We start from the raw sequence: 20,543 nt of genomic DNA on the forward strand, positions 1-20,543 counted from the left end.
CGCAAAGCCATACAGAAACATATAACCCCAAACCAAATATATACAAACAAGTCCCCCACCTTAAATCCACCTATCTACCTATATACACTGACAACCCCCACCCATCCTAAAATGAAATTAAATGAGCATAAAATTCAAATAAAACTCGAAGCCAATTCAAAATAAACTGTCCAATCCCTCTATGGAGGTTTCAAGTGCACATGCCTCCACCAAACATTGGTTCTTGCTATCCCCTCCGCCACCCGTTCCCACTGGGCTACCCCCTGGACTGCCCGAACCACCTCCCAACTAACGCTGTCGGCTGATCGGTAGTCCTGGTGCAAGGAGACCCCACACCGAGCCATCCAGAGGCTAAACCGGAGTATCACCGAGATGAGGAACTCCATCACCGGATCTAACCACCCACCTCCCCCCTGCCGCCCGTAAACCCAATCTGCATATTAATATGAATTAAAACTCGGGATGTGTAATAATGCTGCTACCCTGCCACATACCATTCGTGTAAAAGGGCATTCCCGTTAAAAATGTTCCATCATTTCCTCCCTCCCCACGCACTCCCCCCTTGGGCAATCCCGTTCCTGCACATTCCTGTAGTTAATATTCCCTCTGACATACAATTTCCCGTGAAAAGACAGCCAAGCAATGTCTCTATATTTCGGCGGGATCCTCCGTGAGGCCACCAACTGCAAGCCCTGCCTCAGCACTGGACCAGGTGCATCCTTCAGTACCAGGGGCGATGAGAATGTTTGGGACCTCACCCGTTCCACCCATAGCTCCCTCCTCCCTGTCTTTATTTCCTCTGCCAAAATTCCCCAAACTCGTACCAGCCGAACTAAGGGCCTATAGTACCCAACCTGATCTGGAGCCCCCTTCCTTACCACCCCCACCCTCCTTCCCAACTTCCACGGGAGCCAGAATCTCTCCCACCAAGACAGAACGCTACCTGCCCATACTGGTGGATCTCTGTCCAGTGCCCGTCCCAGGTTAAACTGAATAAACAGGGAGCTAAAGAAAAGTACAGGGTTTACCATCCCTACCCCCCCCCCCCCCTCTTCCCGGGCCAAGTATGTGATGTTACGCTTGGCCGGGTTCAGCCGATTCCCCCACAACATCTGAAAAAAAACACTATATAGGGTGGTATAACAATGCACTGGCAACAAACAAATATAACTGACAAACAAAAACATAGGCACCAGGTTAGATTTAATCAGCTGAACCCGGTCAGTCATGGACATCCTCCACCCTTTCCATCTGTCAACCTTTTCCTTAGCTCCCTGTATGCATCGCTGCCAATTAAAGGTTGCATAATCCCCCTGTTCAAAATATACCCCTAATACCTGCAGTCTGCTAATGGCCTCCGGAAACTCCCGTCCCAAATCAAAAGAGCCCCCTGGAGGACCCACCCACAGACTCTGACTTTTCTGGAAGTTTATCAAAGCCCCTGTAGCCTGTGAGTACCCAGAAATGACCCCTTTCAATTTCTCCCCCTCTGTTGTGTCCGCCACCCACACCATGACATCATCCGCGTAAGCCACCACCCTTAATTGAGACCCTGTACACACCTCCACCCCCCGAAGTCCCTCCTTCCCTCCCTGCTCTAACCGCCTAACAAAGGGTTGAATTGCAAAAGCATAAAGTACCGGGCTTAAAGGACATCCCTGCCTCACCCCTGCTGTCACCCCGAACCTATTCCCTTTCCAACCGTTCACCAGGGGAAAACACCGTGCCCTCGTGTACAATAAACGTAATTGAACCACCCAATCCCTAGGAAACCCATAGTGCTCTAAAACCTGCCAAAGAAACGTCCACTGTACCCTGTCAAAAGCCTTATCCTGATCTAATGCCACCATTAGTCTTCCTTCCCCCCAACTATGTTCCACACCTTCCCTTACCCAAGCCGCTGCCTCCAGAACCCCCCTCCCCTTAATCCCACAGGCCTGTGAACTTGCCAACCCCCCCCCCCCCCCCCACCACCACCTCCTTCATCCTATTCAGAAGCATATGCGCGAATATCTTCCGATCACCATTGAGCAGGGCAATCGGACGCCAGTTGGCCAAGGACTCTGGATCTTTTCCCTTACTCAGAAGAATCAACGCCGCCTCGGTCAGGGATTGGGGTAAAACCCCCTGCTGACGTGCAGCCTCCCAGACTTGCAGCAGGATTGGGGCCAGAAGGTGCTTAAAAGCCTGATAGTACTCTGTTGTGAGTCCATCTGGCCCTGGTGCTGTCTTCCTCCTTAAGGCCCCAATGGCCTCTTCTACCTCCCCCAGCGACCAGGAGCGCAACAGGGCCTGAAGAGACGGGCCCCCCCTTCCCACCCTCGGTGTCCTCGCAATATAGTGACCCATCACTTCCTTATCCACTTGCTTATCTGAAAAAAATCGTGCAAAGTGCTCTTCCACCACCTTTAGAATCCCCTCCTTCGACACCTGAACTACCCCTCCCATGTCCCTTAAACCCCCCACAATCCTATGCTCCCTCCGCTCCTTGCAACACATAAACGGGTCTGGGCTGTCCAATTTCCCAAAGTCCCGTTCATAGACCAAGGAGGCATATCGATCATACTGGACCTTTTCAAGTTGCCCCTGCAAATCCAGAATATCCTCCTTTCTCCCTCCATTGGAGAGTAGATAGTCCCTTCGTTTCTTAATGGCAGTCCCCAGCCGAGTTCTCTCCCTTCCTTCTCTCTGAGCTTGATGGGTGAAAAAAAACCTTGTCCGCCTCTTCACTAACTCTCACCACTCTCCAATGGAGGGAAAAATACCCTGGATCGAAAGCTGGTCACCCAAAAAGGCCCGCTATTCCTCCTTGACCTTTTCATCGGTAACCCATTTAAGGTTAAGCCGCCATAACCCCCTCCCCGGCCTATGTCCCACCCAACCCCCCACCTCCACCAGTTTATGGTCCGAGAAGTCCACGTCCACCAACCTGGGCCCCCGAACGCATGCCCCTTCCTGGACCAAAAATCTGTCTATCCTGCTCCTACACTGTCCCCGTGCAAATGTGAAACCCTCCACCTCTGGTGAAAATTCAAGGTGCACATCTACCAACCCTGCACCTTTCATTATCCCAGCTAGCCGTATCCCATCATACCTCACCTGCGCTGCCCTTCCTCCACTATCCTGTTTCCTCAAAATGGTGTTAAAATCCCCCCCCCCAAACAACCTGACTTGCCGTGTATAAATAGGGTTTAATTTTACCAAATAACCGTGAACGTTCCCTCTTACTTTGTGGCCCATAAACATTAATAATCCGGGAAGCCACCCCGTGCCACAAAACATCCACCACCAAACACCTCCCTACTCCTAATTCCATCACCTTTTGAATCTGTACCTTATGTGTTTTAAATAATATCCCTACCCCCCCATACCTGTCCCCTGCCAAGCCCCAAACCGAAGGCCCCCATCTCCAGGCCCTCCTCGCACGCCTGATCGCCTCCATAGTTTGCAAGCGTGTCTCCTGGATTAGGAAACAGTCTGCCTGGATCATGGAGAGGCCCTCAAAGGCCAAACATTGCGCCCTCTGGAAGGCCACACTCGCCACATACAGAGTGGCAAATAATAATATAATACCTGCCATTATGTAGGGAAAGATGACTGTCTCCCAACCTCTTCCTGCCGAACTGCTTCCTTCACATCACCCCTACCTAGAGCCCAGACCCCTTCTTCAACCACTTCTTCCTCCGCCCAATCCCTAACCCCGGCTTCAAAACCTCCCTCCTTCCCCACCCCCTCCCCCCCTCCCTTCTTCCTTCCCTTCTTCTTCTTAGACTCATCCAACCCCCCCTCCTCTTCAGACAAAGACAAACCCCCCGCCCTCCTTCCTCTATTTGCCCCCCTCCCCCCTCTGATCCCCTCCCACCCCCTGAACCTTCCCCCTCTCACTCCCATGATCCTTCCCCTTTAGAGCTCGAATTCTATCCGATCGCCTCATAAGCTTCTCCCCCTCTCCTGCCCCCCCTCTTCCCCCCTCCCCGTCCAACCCACCCCCACCCTCCACACTAATCTCCATCCTCCTAACCTTCCCCCCTTCTTCTTATGCTTACCCCCTCTCCCTCCACCCCCTCTAATTTCCTCTTTCCTTCCTCCCCTCCCCCCACAACCCCACCGACCCCTTCCCCTTCTTCTTCCACCACCTCCTCTTCCAAAACCTGAAACCAGTTTCCTGTCTCCCTCTCTTGCCGAGCCCCCTCTCCTGACCCCCCTGAAATCCCTCTACCCTTCCCCTTCACCCCCCTCTGCTTCTTGGGGACCTGGGCCCACTCATCTACCCCTTCCAGCCCTTGCCCCTGTTTCCCCACCTGTGCTGCTGCCTCTGGAACCCCCACCTCCACGACCTCCCTCTGTGCCCCCCTTGCCCCCTGATCCCGACCCTGAACCCCCCTCCCCCCACCCCCTCCTCCTGCACCTCCTCTTCCCTCCCCCCATTATGCGACGCCCTAGGGCAGTCCCGGAAGGCATGCCCCAGACCACCACAAAGATTGCACCTGATCGAAGAACACTCTTCGGTGGGATGATCTTTCAATCCGCACTTAGCACATTGCTGTACTGGGCAGGACATGCTAAAATGGCGGAAAGACCCACACCGAAAACATTGTCTTGGCTGTCCCTTGTAAAAACATAGGATTCTGTCCCTTCCAATAAAAGCCGCTGAAGGAATGTGTTGTACTACCTGCCCTACCTGGTGAAGTTTAACCAAAGCCCCCCACGCCCCCGCCCAGACTCTACTTGGATCCGGGAGCTTGGTCAATGGAGTCCTCAACTCGGCATACCTGTGCAGCCAAAAGGCCAAGTCTGCCCCTGAGATGGACTCGTTACGGACTAGCAGAGTCACCTGCACCAGATCTGGCCGACTGATGGGAACTACCTTATAACATTTCCAATCCCCCCTTCCTCTTACCCCCTCATACTTTTCCCAGAAGACCTCCATGCCTCTCTGGGTCAGAAAACTGACATCGTATTCTGGGAGATTAACTGGATGAATACAGGCATAGAGGTCTTCTGGGACAAACCCTAACTCCAAAACTAGTTTCAACACTGTATCACGTGAAGGCATTCTCCCCTCCCCCACCCACTTGATTTGGACCACATTCCTTCTCTTGGGCGGTTGCCCATAACCCCTACCTCCCCCGAACCCAGCATCTGTGTCATTACTAAAGGAAAACTGCCCCTTCCCTCTTCCTCCTTCCCTATTAACCACATCTGCAAAAGAGGGCTGACCCTGCCTCCACTGACTTCCCCTCCTCCCAGAGCTTATCCCTTCCTTGCCTGAAGATCCCTCCCCCTCCTGCTGATCCTGCCCACCCCCTTTACCTTCCCTTACCATCTCCCCATCAACCCCCTCCCCCCTTCCACAAACTGGAACAGCAACCCGTTCACCAACCTTTTCACCAACAGAACAGTTACCCAAACCCTCTGCCCCTTCCCCCTTCCCCCTTCCCCCCTCCCTCACATCACAAATCAACATATCCTGAACATCATCCCCTCCCCCTCCCTCCTGCCCACAGTCAGTGCCCAGAGAACTGAGCCCCCTGGAATCTATAACCAGTTCTGAACAGTCCTTAACTTTCACAATGCTTCCCTGGGAGTGAGCTCCCTCTGCCTGGGCTGCCGATCCCCCAGCAATATCTTCTGTCAGAGACTGCTGATACACTCTGAGGAGAGCTCTGTTCTCCCTGCACCAGCAGGTCCCCCGTGAGGCTGCTTACAGTTTTTACAGAGCCAGAGTTTATCTCATCTTCCCTTCTGTGCCGGGGATTCCCTGAGCCTGGCTGTGCTGCTGAATCCACCACTTGTGGCTGAAAACCTGGTGCCTCAATCAGGGAGTTAACTAAGTTCACCTGTGTCTGCAGCCCTAAGACCTGCTGTTCATTAGTCTCCACACTCCCAATGTCCGTATGCTTTCCAGCTTGCTTTCCAGTGTTCACCTTCCCTGTCAAACTGTTGCCTGCATCAGTGTTGGGTAGTGCAGGCACTTTTTGTGAAATAACACAAAACCCCAAGTCACCGTCCTCAGTTTCAAAGACAGCAGAATGTGTAGGCTGACTGAGTTCCAACTCCATTGTGTTTTCAGCCATAGTCTCTGCAGCACCAACTGAGGTCTCTTCAACTCCTTCCCTCTCTTCTCTGGCAGCTGTCTCTAAGGTAAGGTTTGCAGGGTTCTGAGTTGCTAGATTCTTCATAAATTGTAAAGTGTCTTGACTGCTTGTCCCCACCACATTATCTACTGCAACCTGGTGTTTTGTAAAACAATCCTCAGATACCAACTCTCCTGTTTCCTCTGGCTGATTCTGGTTTGGCACTGTCCTGGGTTGAAATCTTTCCCTGGTAATATAGAGTTCCCTTAAAGGGTTATCAGAGCCCTTCTTCAGGGAGTCCAACACCTTTCTTTTCAGGCAAAGCTGCTTTCTCAAACGAGCTTCTTCCTTTCCATACAGACTCTTCTGTGCTGCTGGGGCCAACTTCTGCAGGGTTCTAGCCCTGTTTAGTTTTTTTCCCCAGCACTTCCACCTCCTTCCCCAGGGCCTCAATCCTCCTCACCCTGTCCACGATACCTCTGGCTGAAGAATCTGGGCTGCTGCTTCCCAGCTGCCCTACCCCCTCCTCCTCCTCTTCCTCAGACCACTCATCCTCACTGTACAATGGGTCCAGCACCGGCTGAAGCTCCTGACCCTCTTCCATCCTCTGTTCTGCCACTTTCTGGGCCTGCGGAACCCTCACCCTCTGCCTCCCCCTCCCATGCTCTTCGTGCTCCTTACCCGGTAACCGCTGGGTCATGGGAGGGGTGCTGGGTCTACTGTCCCCCCTGGACCTCGAGGCTCCATGGTCCAGGGGACTCCGCTCTCTTCTCCCAGGGGCCAGGCTCGGCTGAGAGCTGCTTCTCCATCTCTCCTGGTAGCTGGGCCCTGCCCTGAGGAGTGCTCCCCAGAGCCCTGCCTCATGGCTGGGAAGGGAGCTAGGCCTTGCTCCCCTCCCTTCCTCCAACCACAGAGCCTCCTGTAGTATGTCCTTCTCCTTCAGTGTCTAGCTACACACTGACTTGGAATGCCCTCCTGCGGGAGGTGGTGGAGATGAAAACGGTAACGGAATTCAAAAATGCATGGGATAAACATAAAGGAATCCTGTTCAGTAGGAATGGATCCTCAGAAGCTTAGCTTAGATTGGGTGGCAGAGCCAGTGGGGGGAGGCGGGGCTAGTGCTGGGCAGACTTCTACAGTCTGTGCCCTGAAAATGGCAGATACAAATCAAGGTCAGGTATACACAAAAAGTAGCACATATGAGTATCTTGTTGGGCAGACTGGATGGACTGTGTAGGTCTTTCTCTGTCGTCATCTACTATGTTACTATCCAGCTTATTTTCAAAGGAGAAGGGCGCCCATCTTCCGACACAAATCGGGAGATGGGCGTCCTTCTCCTAAGGGCGCCCAAATCAGTATAATCAAAAGCCGATTTTGGGCGTCCTCAACTGCTTTCCATTGCAGGGCGGCCAAAGTTCAAGGGAGCATTTCGGCAGTGTACCAAAGGCGGGACGGGGGCATGGTTAAATGGGCATCCTCGGCCAGTAATGGAAAAAAGGGCGTCCCTCACGAGCATTTGGCCGACTTTACTTGGTCCCTTTTTGTTCACGACCAAGCCTTGAAAAGGTGCCCAAACTGACCAGATGACCACTGGAGAGAATCGGGGATCACCTCCCCTTACTCCCCCAGTGGTCACCAACTCCCTCCCACCCAAAAAAAACAAATTAAAAAACATTTTTTTTGCCAGACTCTATGCCAGCCTCAAATATCATACCCAGCTCCATCACAGCACTATGCAGGTCCCTGGAGCAGTTTTCAGTGGGTACTGCAGTGTACTTTAGGCAGGCGGACCCAGGCCCATCCCCCCCTACCTGTTACACTTGTGGTGGTAAATGGGAGCCCTCCGAAACCCACCCGAATCCCACTGTACCCACATCTAGGTGCCCTCCATTACCCTTTAAGGGCTATGGTAGTGTTGTACAGTTGTGGGTAGTGGGTTTTGGGGGGGTTTGGGGGGGGCTCAGCACACAAGGTAAGGGAGCTAAGCACCTGGGAGCAATTTGTGAAGTCCGCTGCAGTGCCCCCTGGGGTGCCCGGTTGGCATCCTGGCATGTGAGAGGGGATCAGTGCACTACGAATGCTGGCTCCTCCCACGACCAAATGGCTTGCATTTGTTCGTTTTTGAGATGGCTGTCCTTGGTTTCCATTATCGGCAAAAACCAAGGGCGCCCATCTCTAAGGTCGACCTAAATGTCAAAATGGTAGACCCAAATGTTGAGATTTGGCCGTCCCTGACTGTATTATCAAAACGAAAGATGGACACCCATCTTGTTTCAATAATACAGGATGCCCCGCCCCTTCGCCGGGCTGTCCTTAAAGATGGGTGCCCAGTTCGATTATGCCCCTCTATGTTACTATGTCCAGTGACGGAGATGGAACAGGGCTCGACATCCGGAGACTTAGCAGGGCTGAGGGCCAAGCAGGGCCGAAACAGGAGGATGGGTAGGCACAAGCAACCCAGATACAGATGCACACCATTGCATAATGCCATCCAGCAGCTCAGGGAGCAAGGTCCAGATGCACTGAAAAGCCGAGGTTGCAGCTGAAGCGCAGGTTGCAGAACCACTGGGGTCGACATAGGAGCTGAATTTTGACTGCTAGGAGACAGGCGCATCAGTACCTCCTACATGGAGGGAGAGCGGTCCTCACAGCATTGACGCTTCTCGGGTTTCAAATCCTTCAACGTCCCAGAGCTCCCGGAACCATGTGTTGAGGTTGACCGATGACGATCTGATGATGATGCTTCTTGGCCTTCTCCCAAAGCATGTCACCAAGGCTCTTTGGTGCCAACAAGGCCAACGTCAAATCCATACATCACCTTGGGGTCGGATCCGATGATGGACGGTCCAAGGGGCCTTGCACAGCAGGAGGCCTTAAGGCAGGTGGAGACCCACTTGATGCTTTACTGCTCCCAGTGTCTAAGGACCTAGTAGCAGCCATGCTTACCGATGCTCCCGATACCGGTGTGATGCTCAATGTCAATTCCAACGCCTCTGACCTCGAATGCTGACGTCGAGTAACCAGACTTGGCTCCAAAAATCCTCTCTCGCTGAGCCTCTGGAAACCTGGGTTCTCTTCTTCATGTGAAGACAGAGAAAACAATTAGCAGGGCCATAGTCAGGCCCAAGACACTGCCGACACTAAGAATGGGTGTCTTTCCCACAGACTGTCCAAGTGCACCGGGTACAGCACTTGAAGCCACTGGGAATCTTCTTGGACATGGACGGAAAAACTTTGTCGGCTAAATTAAATGACACGGTAGTGCAAGAAAAAGGGGCTAAAGTCAATGGAGAAACAAACAAAACTTAAAACAGGGCAAAAAACTAAATAAATTAAAGGAAGGAAAAATGAAGGTTCCAACAACAGGAACAGACTTAAAAGGCCGAAAAAATAGCCAGAAGACACAAAAATAGCTCTCTAAGACTGAACAACGTTGAGGAGAAGATAAGAAAAACATGTTCTCTTCACGCGGAAAAAGAAGAACTAAGGAGATCGTGTTCTCATGGTGGGCGGGAAGATACTCTTGCATACACAGTGGAGCACTTCTCGCGCTCTACAAAACTCTAATTTAGCTATGGTAAATTACAGACTGGGCGACGCAGATCAGCGTCACCCACGTGAGAATATATAAGCCTGCTTGTCCTCGGAGAACCTATATGCCTCGAACCACAGGTTTCCAAGCTAACTTCGAGTGTTTTCAACTCACTATGGAAACTAAAAAGATTTGAGACCCTTCTTCTCAAGTTCAATTTTGCAAACCTTGGTTCAAGCAATAGTATTACCTAAAAAAGTAAAATGGCCACTGATTGACGGGCTTCAGAAGCCGTTGGCTCCAGCAACCATTGCGGAGCAAGCCCATTTTTGGGCTGTGGATTGGCCTGATTTTGTCCGTGCCCACTTCCTTGGTACCGCGGTGCTCGGATTGTCTTCTTGATAGATCGGTTTTGGTCCGGGATCTCAGGGGGAGTTGCTGTCTGTTGTTGCTTCATCGCTGGCGTGTCAGCGAGTCAGCGGGGGACCCGATTGCATCGACAGTGCGGTTGCAGGTGCCAGAGAGCGAGGTCCGGTTTAGCGCAATGCAGGGAGCCTGTTTGACTGTTGATCCACATTTCCCAGGCGCCTATATGCCTCGATTCTTCACCAGCCTTTCCAATGGGCCACTGGCGTCCCTTGCGCTGTGGGTCCTCTTTCGGTGTGCTCCGCCAGCGTCGATTTCTGCTCTGCTTTGCCTCCAGGCTGTGGCTGTCACTAGAGTCAAAACCTTCTTGGCTTTGCTGCTGGACTGGGGTGGTCGTCCTCGGTGATGCTGGCTGCTGTTCATCTATTCTGCAACTGCTTTGTGCTTGGAGAGTGCTGCACGTTGAAGGGGCCCTGTTTTCTCCTGGATCACCGATTCCAGCCGTTGGCCACCACCCGCATTCCTGTCCTGTTCGCAGGATCTGATTATCTGCCTTAATGTGTCTCAGCGAGTCAAGACCTGATTTTGGACTCCCTCATTACTTTCTCTTCTTTTTGTTTTCTTTTCCTTGCCTACTTATTTGTTTAAATATTGTATTTATATTCCCTTCCCTTCCTCCGTTCCCTCTACCCTCTCTACTGCGACGCTGGATCTGGTGCTCACAAATGGGGATAGTGTGTCAAATGTCCAAGTGGGTGCACACCTGGGAAGCAGTGACCATCAAACGGTTTGGTTTGAGATGACAGCTGAAGTCAAGGGCGGCCACTCTAAACTCAAAGTCCTAGATTTCAAGCGTGCTGACTTTAGTAAAATGGGGGAATACCTGAGGAAGGAGCTGATGGGCTGGGAGGACGTACGAGAAGTGGAAGGGCAGTGGTCCAGGCTGAAAGAAGTAATAAATAGGGCCACAGACCTTTATGTAAGGAGAGTAAATAAAAGCAAGAGAAAAAGGAAACCGATATGGTTCTCCAAGCAAGTGGCTGACAAAATAAAGGCTAAAGAATTAGCATTCCAGAAATATAGAAAATTTCAAGAACAGGAACACGGGGAGGAATACCGGATGAAACTGAAAGAAGCCAAGAGTGAGGTACGTCTGGCGAAGGCGCAAGCGGAAGAACAAATAGCTAGAAATGTAAGGAGGGGCGACAAAAATTTCTTCAGGTATATTAGTGAAAGGAGAATGACTAAAAAGGGAATTGTGAGACTAAAAGACACTGCGAACCGCTATGTAGATAATGATGAAGAAAAAGCCAATTTGCTAAATAGATACTTTTGTTCTGTTTTCACTGAAGAAAATCCTGGGGAAGGACCGCGAGGGACTGGCAAAAGTACACCTGAGAATGGAATGGATATAGCACCGTTCACGGAAAAGAGTGTGTATCAACAACTTGGAAAGCTAAAGGTGGAAAAAAGCCATGGGACCAGACGGGATCCACCCCAGAATATTGAGGGAGCTCAGAGAGGTTCTGGCGGGTCCTCTTAAAGATTTGTTTAATAAATCCTTGGAGACGGGAGAGGCTCCGAGGGATTGGAAAATGGCGGAGGTGGTCCCTCTTCACAAAAGTGGTGATAGGGAAGAAGCTGGAAACTACAGACCGGTAAGCCTCACTTCGGTTATTGGAAAAGTAATGGAAGCGATGTTGAAGGAAAGGATAGTGAATTTCCTGGAAGCCAATAAGTTGCAAGATCCAAGAAAACATGGTTTTACCAAAGGGAAATCGTGCCAAACGAATCTCATTGAATTCTTTGATTGGGTAACTGGAGAACTGAATCATCGACGTGCTATAGACGTAATCTACTTAGATTTTAGCAAAGCTTTTGACACGGTACCCCCACAGGAGGCTCTTAAATAAACTCGATGGGCTGAAGATAGGTCCCGAAGTGGTGAACTGGATTAGGAACTGGTTGATGGACAGACGCCAGAGGGTGGTGGTAAATGGAGTTCGCTCGGAGGGAAAGGTGAGTAGTGGAGTGCCTCAGGGATCGGTGCTGGGGCCGATTCTGTTCAATATATTTGTGAGTGACATTGCCGAAGGGTTAGAAGGTAAAGTTTGCCTATTTGCGGATGATACTAAGATTTGCAACAGAATGGACACCCGGGAGGGAGTGGAAAGCATGAAAAAGGATCTGAGGAAGCTAGAAGAATGGTCTAAGGTTTGGCAATTAAAATTCAATGCGAAGAAATGCAAAGTGATGCATTTAGGGAGTAGAAACCCACGAGAGACTTATGTGTTAGGCGGTGAGAATCTGATAGGTACTGAGGGGGAGAGGGATCTTGGGGTGATAGTATCCGAGGATCTGAAGGCGACGAAACAGTGTGACAAGGCGGTGGCCGTAGCGAGAAGGTTGCTAGGCTGTATAGAGAGAGGTGTGATCAGCAGAAGAAAGGAAGTGTTGATGCCCCTGTACAAGTCGTTGGTCAGGCCCCACCTGGAGTATTGTGTTCAGTTTTGGAGGCCGTACCTTGCGAAGGATGTTAAAAAAATGGAAGCGGTGCAAAGAAAAGCTACAAGAATGGTATGGGATTGCGTTCCAAGATGTATGAAGAGAGACTTGCTGACCTGAACATGTATACCCTGGAGGAAAGGAGGAACAGGGGTGATATGATACAGACGTTCAAATATTTGAAAGGTATTAATCCACAAACGAATCTTTTCCGGAGATGGGAAGGCGGTAGAACAAGAGGACATGAAATGAGATTGAAGGGGGGCAGACTCAGGAAAGATGTCAGGAAGTATTTTTTCACAGAGAGGGTGGTGGACGCTTGGAATGCCCTCCCGCGGGAGGTGGTGGAGATGAAAACGGTAACGGAATTCAAACATGCGTGGGATATGCATAAAGGAATCCTGTGCAGTAGGATTGGATCCTCAGCAGCTTAGCCGAAATTGGGTGGTGGAGCAGGTGGGGGAAGAGGGGTTGGTGGTTGGGAGGTGAGGATAGTGGAGGGCAGACTTATACGGTCTGTGCCAGAGCCGGTGATGGGAGGCGGGACTGGTGGTTGGGAGGCGGGAAATACTGCTGGGCAGACTTGTACGGTCTATGCCCTGAAAAAGGCAGGTACAAATCAAGGTAAGGATACACATATGAGTTTATCTTGTTGGGCAGACTGGATGGACTGTGCAGGTCTTTTTCTGCCGTCATCTACTATGTTACTATGTTACTGTCATTGTAATTGTTTCTTTAGTTCATTGTAAGCCGCTTAGAGGCTGCTTTATGTGGTAAAAACGGGGTATAAATGATCTAAATAAATAAATTTGATTATTGTAATGCCACGCGTGCTGGAATTAAAAACTTCCTTCTCAAAAAGCTACAAACAGCTGAGAACACTGTTGCCCGCTTTGTGTGCAGAGAACCTCATTATGCAAAAGCATCTCCTCTCTTATTAAAATTATATTGGCTCAAAATAAATTCAAGAGTAACATTCAAGTTATGTGTATTTTTTCTACTAAATTCTTTATGGCATGTCCCCCTCTTATATACAACAACTTTTTGAACTGCCTTCATGCAATGCACTAATAACTTCTAGAGATTACCTTACTCTCCATTTTCCTAGTTGCCAAGTTGGAATATATTGCACTAAATGAAAAATTAGATATAATAGGCATCTCTGAGACCTGGTGGAAGGAGGATAACCAGTGGGACACTGTCATACCGGGGTACAAATTATATCGTAGTGATAGGGTGAATCGGATTGGTGGAGGGGTAGCATTGTATATTAACGAGAGCCTTGAATCAAATAGATTGAAAATTCTGCAGGAAACAAAACACTCCTTGGAATCACTGTGGATTGAAATTCCATGTGCAAAGGGGAAAAGGATAGTGATAGGAGTGTACTACCGTCCGCCTGGCCAGGACGAACAGACGGATGCGGAAATGTTAAAGGAAATCAGGGACGCAAACAAACTGGGCAACACAATAATAATGGGGGATTTCAATTACCCGCATATAGACTGGGTTAATGTAACATCTGTACACGCAAGGGACATAAGATTTCTTGATGAAATCAAGGACAGCTTCATGGAACAGCTAGTTCAGGAGCCGACAAGAGAAGGAAAAATACTAGACTTAGTCCTTAGTGGTGCTCATGATCTAGTGCAGGGGGTAACGATACGAGGGCCGCTTGATAACAGTGATCATAATATGATCGGTTTTGATATTGGCATTGAAGGAAGTGAAACTAGGAAATCAAGTACGCTAGCGTTTAACTATAGAAAAGGTGATTACGACAAAATGAGAAAAATGGTGAAAAAAAGACTGAAAGGAGCAGCTCGCAGAGTAAAAAACTTGCATCAGGCGTGGATGCTGTTTAAAAACACCATCCTAGAGGTTCAGGACAAATATATTCCACGTATTGGAAAAAAGGGAAAAAAGACTAAACGTCAGCCGGCGTGGCTAAACAGTAAGATAAAGGAAATCATTAGAGCCAAAAAACAATCCTTCAGAAAGTGGAGAAGAGAACCAACTGAAAGTAACAGGATAGATCATAAGGAATGCCAAGCCAAATGCAAAGCGGAGATAAGGAGGGCAAAAAAGGACTTTGAGAAGAAATTAGCGTTGGAAGCAAAAATACATAGTAAAAATTTTTTTAGATACATTAAAAGCAGGAAACCGGCCAAAGAGTCGGTTGGGCCGCTGGACGAAAATGGTGTTAAAGGGGCGATCAAGGAGGACAAAGCCGTAGCGGAGAAATTAAATGAATTCTTTGCTTCGGTCTTCACCGAGGAGGATTTGGGGGGGACACCGGTGCCGGAAAGAATATTTGAAGCGGGGGAGTCGGAGAAACTAAACAAATTCTCTGTAACCTTGGAGGATGTAATGGGTCAGTTCAGCAAGCTGAAGAGTAGTAAATCACCGGGACCTGATGGTATTCATCCCAGAGTATTAATAGAACTAAAAAATGAACTTGCGGAGCTACTGTTAGAAATATGCAATCTGTCCCTAAAATCGAGTGTAGTACCGGAAGACTGGAGGGTAGCCAATGTTACTCCGATTTTTAAGAAGGGTTCCAGAGGAGATCCGGGAAATTATAGACCGGTGAGTCTGACGTCGGTGCCGGGCAAGATGGTGGAGGCTATTATTAAGAATAAAATTGCAGAGCATATACAAAAACATGGACTGATGAGACAAAGTCAGCACGGATTTAGTGAAGGGAAGTCTTGCCTCACCAATCTAATGCATTTTTTTGAGGGGGTAAGCAAACATGTGGACAATGGGGAGCCGGTTGATATTGTATATCTGGATTTTCAGAAGGCGTTTGACAAAGTGCCGCACGAAAGACTCCTGAAGAAATTGCAGAGTCATGGAATCGGAGGTAGGGTATTATTATGGATTAAGAACTGGTTGAAAGATAGGAAGCAGAGAGTAGGATTGCGTGGCCAGTATTCTCAGTGGAGGAGGGTAGTTAGTGGGGTCCCGCAGGGGTCTGTGCTGGGTCCGTTGCTTTTTAATGTATTTATAAATGACCTAGAGATGGGAATAACTAGTGAGGTAATTAAATTCGCCGATGACACAAAATTATTCAGGGTCGTCAAGTCGCAGGAGGAATGTGAACGATTACAGGAGGACCTTGCGAGACTGGGAGAATGGGCGTGCAAGTGGCAGATGAAGTTCAATGTTGACAAGTGCAAAGTGATGCATGTGGGTAAGAGGAACCCGAATTATAGCTACGTCTTGCAAGGTTCCGCGTTAGGAGTTACGGATCAAGAAAGGGATCTGGGTGTCGTCGTCGATGATACGCTGAAACCTTCTGCTCAGTGTGCTGCTGCGGCTAGGAAAGCGAATAGAATGTTGGGTGTTATTAGGAAGGGTATGGAGTCCAGGTGTGCGGATGTTATAATGCCGTTGTATCGCTCCATGGTGCGACCGCACCTGGAGTATTGTGTTCAGTACTGGTCTCCGTATCTCAAAAAAGATATAGTAGAATTGGAAAAGGTACAGCGAAGGGCGACGAAAATGATAGTGGGGATGGGACGACTTTCCTATGAAGAGAGGCTGAGAAGGCTAGGGCTTTTCAGCTTGGAGAAGAGACGGCTGAGGGGAGATATGATAGAAGTGTATAAAATAATGAGTGGAATGGATCGGGTGGATGTGAAGCGACTGTTCACGCTATCCAAAAATACTAGGACTAGAGGGCATGAGTTGAAGCTACAGTGTGGTAAATTTAAAACGAATCGGAGAAAATTTTTCTTCACCCAACGTGTAATTAGACTCTGGAATTCGTTGCCGGAGAACGTGGTACGGGCGGTTAGCTTGACGGAGTTTAAAAAGGGGTTAGATAGATTCCTAAAGGACAAGTCCATAGACCGCTATTAAATGGACTTGGAAAAATTCCGCATTTTTAGGTATAACTTGTCTGGAATGTTTTTACGTTTGGGGAGCGTGCCAGGTGCCCTTGACCTGGATTGGCCACTGTCGGTGACAGGATGCTGGGCTAGATGGACCTTTGGTCTTTCCCAGTATGGCACTACTTATGTACTTATGTAACTACTTTACAAATCAATTCATATTGCAGGTTTCACACATCAAAGTACAAAAAACTGGAATTCCTTACCCAAATGACTAAGGCATATCAATGATTATTTGAAGCTTCGTAAACTACTAAAAACCTTCCTAATAAGCATGTCTTTCACCAAGGAAAATAATTGTTAAATTCGTTATCATGCCACCCTGTTCAGACTGTTCTACTACTCATGCTTCTTGTCTCCATAAGGCAATATATTCTATGAACTCACAGCTACTTATCTTATCAAAATGCACACAATATTGATGCTGTTATTGTTTTTCTTTACAACTTAATTACTTTACAAATTCACAGTTATATATCTCATCTTAATTGTACTTAATATTAATGTTATCATAATTGTGAGCCACATTGAACCTGAGCATATAAATTAAGTGCAACTACTTACATCAGCCATAGAGCTGGTGCGCATATTTGTGCCTAGATAGCTTAAAAACACACACAAATTACAGTAATCTAAAATTTACGTATTGTAACTGTCTGCCTTGCCCATAATCCACCCGTATATATGCTCACCTTCAAACTACATGTTATGGCACATACATGCATGGTTACAGAACAGCACATAGTGGGCATGCTAGTCGTTTACACACACGTCAATATTTGCAAATAAATGACTGGAATACTGGCATTTACATGTGTTCAGGCAGCCTAACTTTAGGCGGCTCCTTATAGAAGTACTCCCAAAATGCCATATAAAAGTATTCACCCTTGTACGTTTTCACATTCTTCTCTCTAAAAGACAGAATTCAAAATGTGCATACAGGATGTGTAAAGTGAAATAATTCTGAAATCTATTTATTTCGAGAGCATAATATGATCAATGTATAAGGATGTGAAGACTTAACAAGGCATTGTACAAATTAGAAAAAGACTGTTGGACCTCTTCAATCATAAATGTTGATCAAAAATTAATGCATTAGAGCCTACACAGCTTTGTTCTTCATTTTTTTAAAACAATTTGGTTCCTAGTCAGTATTTTTCTTTAACTATAACTCTATGTTTTATTTACTGTTACTGCTTTTCTCTTAAGTTTCTCTAGTGAAACATATTCTTTTGACAAGAAGTGGCCCAAATTGTCATTGGTCTACTTACAGCATCGATGATAACTGAATCTGGCGTTCTTCCAGTGAATGTGTAACCAAGTTTTCTTGCTCCCTTTACTAATGCACTTTCATCTGTACAAAAAAGAGTTTGGATTTACTGGAGATCAGACATGGTCATGAGCAAGCACAAAATTCCGCTTGAAAGAAGTCACATCCAATAGTACAGTATCTCTGGGGTACTTTTATATTTCAAATTAGATAGTCTGAGAGAAGAGGACATCTCTGTGGGTAACTGCCATTATTTTATCCTGGGCTTGGTAACTTAAAGATTAGGGTTTAAAAGAGGAATTGTAGGATATTGATAAACACAGTTAGAATTTTAAAATTAAAAAAAGGCAAGCAAACTTTATTAGCTAATCTCCATACCCTTTTCCCCATAGTTTTAAAACTTGAGGTTTCTGCCACAGCATTAACAGAAGGCTCAGAAGGGCCCAGTTTAGTCTTAGAAAGAAAATAAAAATAAAAGACAGGGAAGAAAGTATTATTAACTAGTTTCCATACTGTACAATCCCTTTTCCCTATAGTTTTAAACTTAAACTTTCAATAGAGGTAGAAACTTAACAGCCAAGAGTATAAAAAGGATAGTAGCAATCAGGGGCGTAGCTACGGGTGGGCCTGGGTGGGCCCAGGCCCACCCAATATCAGGTCAGGCCCACCCAGTCTCTCTGATCCGCAAATTGGTATCTGCCTCTCTGATCCGCGAATCGGTACCTATCTTCTTAAGCACCGGTTAGGCTGCAGCATGCAGCCACGTGGAAGCCTCCAGCGCTGTGACAGGAAGCCAAGAGAAGCCTTCCTGCCTGCCTTTTATATTGTTGCTGCAGTGTTCGGGAAATCGGTAACCTAACCAGGACCTGCTCGTATGCAGCTGTATCTGCTGCTGCATGCTGCTAGCTGGAGCCTGCTCCCAGACCCGCGGCCCGTGCACAAAATGCATGGCCCGATGGCCCCCCTCCTCCGGCCCGCGCACACAGCGCCTGATCTCCCCGGCCCACGCACACAGCGTCTGATCTCCCCGGCAGTGCAAACAGCGCCTGATCTCACCTCTGTAGCCTGCGCACATAGCGCCTGGTCCTCTAGGCCCATGCACACAGCGCCTGTGTCCCCCCCCGCAGCCCAACCACACACACTGAGGCCTATTTTCAAAGCACTTAGACTTACAAAGTCCCATAGTAACCTATGGAACTTTGTAAGTCTAAGTGCTTTGAAAATGAGCCCCACTGCCTATCTCGGTCCGCATGCACACTGTCTGCCGCCCCCCCCCCCAGCCCATACACACTGGTCTGCCACGGCTTGAGTCTCCCCCACACCAGGCAGACACACAGCGCACCGAGGAGGAGTGTGCTCCTAGAACCCGGACTCCCACGTGCACAATCATCGGGGCAGTAGACTTCTATATGAAGCTCAAGACCAGGTAACATAAATTTTTTTTTACTATTTGTATTGCTGTTGGGTTGCTGGGTGGGGGTGGGCTCTGCACTACCCAGGTTTAAAAAAATATTAAATATAAAACTTTTTTTTGTTTTACCTGGGCAGTGCAGAGTTCACCTCCACCCAGAAATCCACCAACATTAAATATAAATGGGTTTCTGGATGGGGGTGGGTTCTGTAGTACCCAGGATGTGTTTATAAAATAAAAAGGGTTTATATTTAATGCAGATGCCAGACTAGGGGGTAGGGGGCAGGGCTGATGCTAGGCCACTGGGAGGAGTGGGGGGTAGGGAAGCGTAGGGCAGATTCCTGAATGGGGAGATAGAAAGGGAAGGGAAGGGCTGATGCAGGGCTACAGGACAATTTCAAATTCTTGGTCCTTTATTCTACAATTAATGATGATTGATCTGCGTTCTGCCTGTGACTGAGATTCTGCAAGCATGTGGTGTGCATGGGGATCTGTATTAGTCTGACTTGTCTGGCTTTTCAATGAGACATGTATTGCTATTTTATATATTCACTGTTTCCTTTTTAAAGGTGCAGTTTTTGGTATTTGAGTGTTCAGAATTGGTGGTGTTAAGATTTGCAACATAGGTTCTGAATATGTATGAGGTTTATGTTGATGTAGGACAGCTGTTGGCCAGACTGTATATTAAAAATCCATCATCAAGTGCATTATAAGGCATTATTTAGGAGTATCCCAAGAAACAATACTCACACCTATACATACATAGTGCCCACCCATATTAGCTCTGGGCCCACCAAAAATGTCAGGTCTGGCTACGCCACTGGTAGCAATGCTTGAACTGTCCTAAAAGAAACTTATTTTGTGTTCTTGCCTGCTGGAGAGGTAGCACTGCAGTTGGCCTGAATTAGGTGTTAATTAAGGTGTGACAAAGTAGAATAATTGCTAAGGTTACTAAGGACAATTTGATTTCTGGGCTAGCTTCAAAAGGTTTGTTTGTAATAGTCTCCTTAGAATCCAAACTATATAGAAAGGTCCCACTTAACTTTCTTTCCGAGAAGTTCTGAGAGAAGACATCTCTGTGAGTAAGTAACATTATTTTATCCTGAGCTTGGTAACTTAGGGGTCCTTTTACTAAGGTGCGCTGAAAAATGGCCTGCGGTAGTGTAGACACATGTTTTGGGCACTCAAAGAATTATTTTTAGCACACCTACAAAAAATGCCTTTTTTTGCTGAAAATGAACATGCGGCAAAATGAAAATTGCCGCGCGTCCATTTTGGGTCTGAGACCTTACCACAAGTCATTGCCCTAGCGGTAAGGTCTCACACAGTAACCGGGCAGTTATGGTCTATGCGCGTCAAATTCCACTTGATGAGAATAGCTATTGTGCGTCAGAAAATAAAAAATATTTTTTAGACATGCGTAGCGGACATGTGCCAAAACTGAAATTACCGGAAGAGCCATGCGCTACCAAGGGGCGTAGCC

General features: G+C 48.0%; 1 protein-coding gene across 1 annotated transcript in view; it reads right to left on the reverse strand.

Moving 5' to 3' along the window:
* Nucleotides 1-20,543, reverse strand: part of ATP8A2 (ATPase phospholipid transporting 8A2) — a 1,572,980-nt gene that overhangs the window by 1,103,534 nt on the left and 448,903 nt on the right. The window contains exon 17 of the mRNA XM_030202396.1: nucleotides 17,651-17,733. Coding sequence (XP_030058256.1) covers nucleotides 17,651-17,733 — 83 coding nt within the window. The remainder of the gene's footprint in view (nucleotides 1-17,650; nucleotides 17,734-20,543) is intronic.

The sequence above is a fragment of the Microcaecilia unicolor genome, chromosome 4 (assembly GCF_901765095.1).
Source record: "Microcaecilia unicolor chromosome 4, aMicUni1.1, whole genome shotgun sequence".
Lineage (NCBI taxonomy): Eukaryota > Metazoa > Chordata > Amphibia > Gymnophiona > Siphonopidae > Microcaecilia > Microcaecilia unicolor.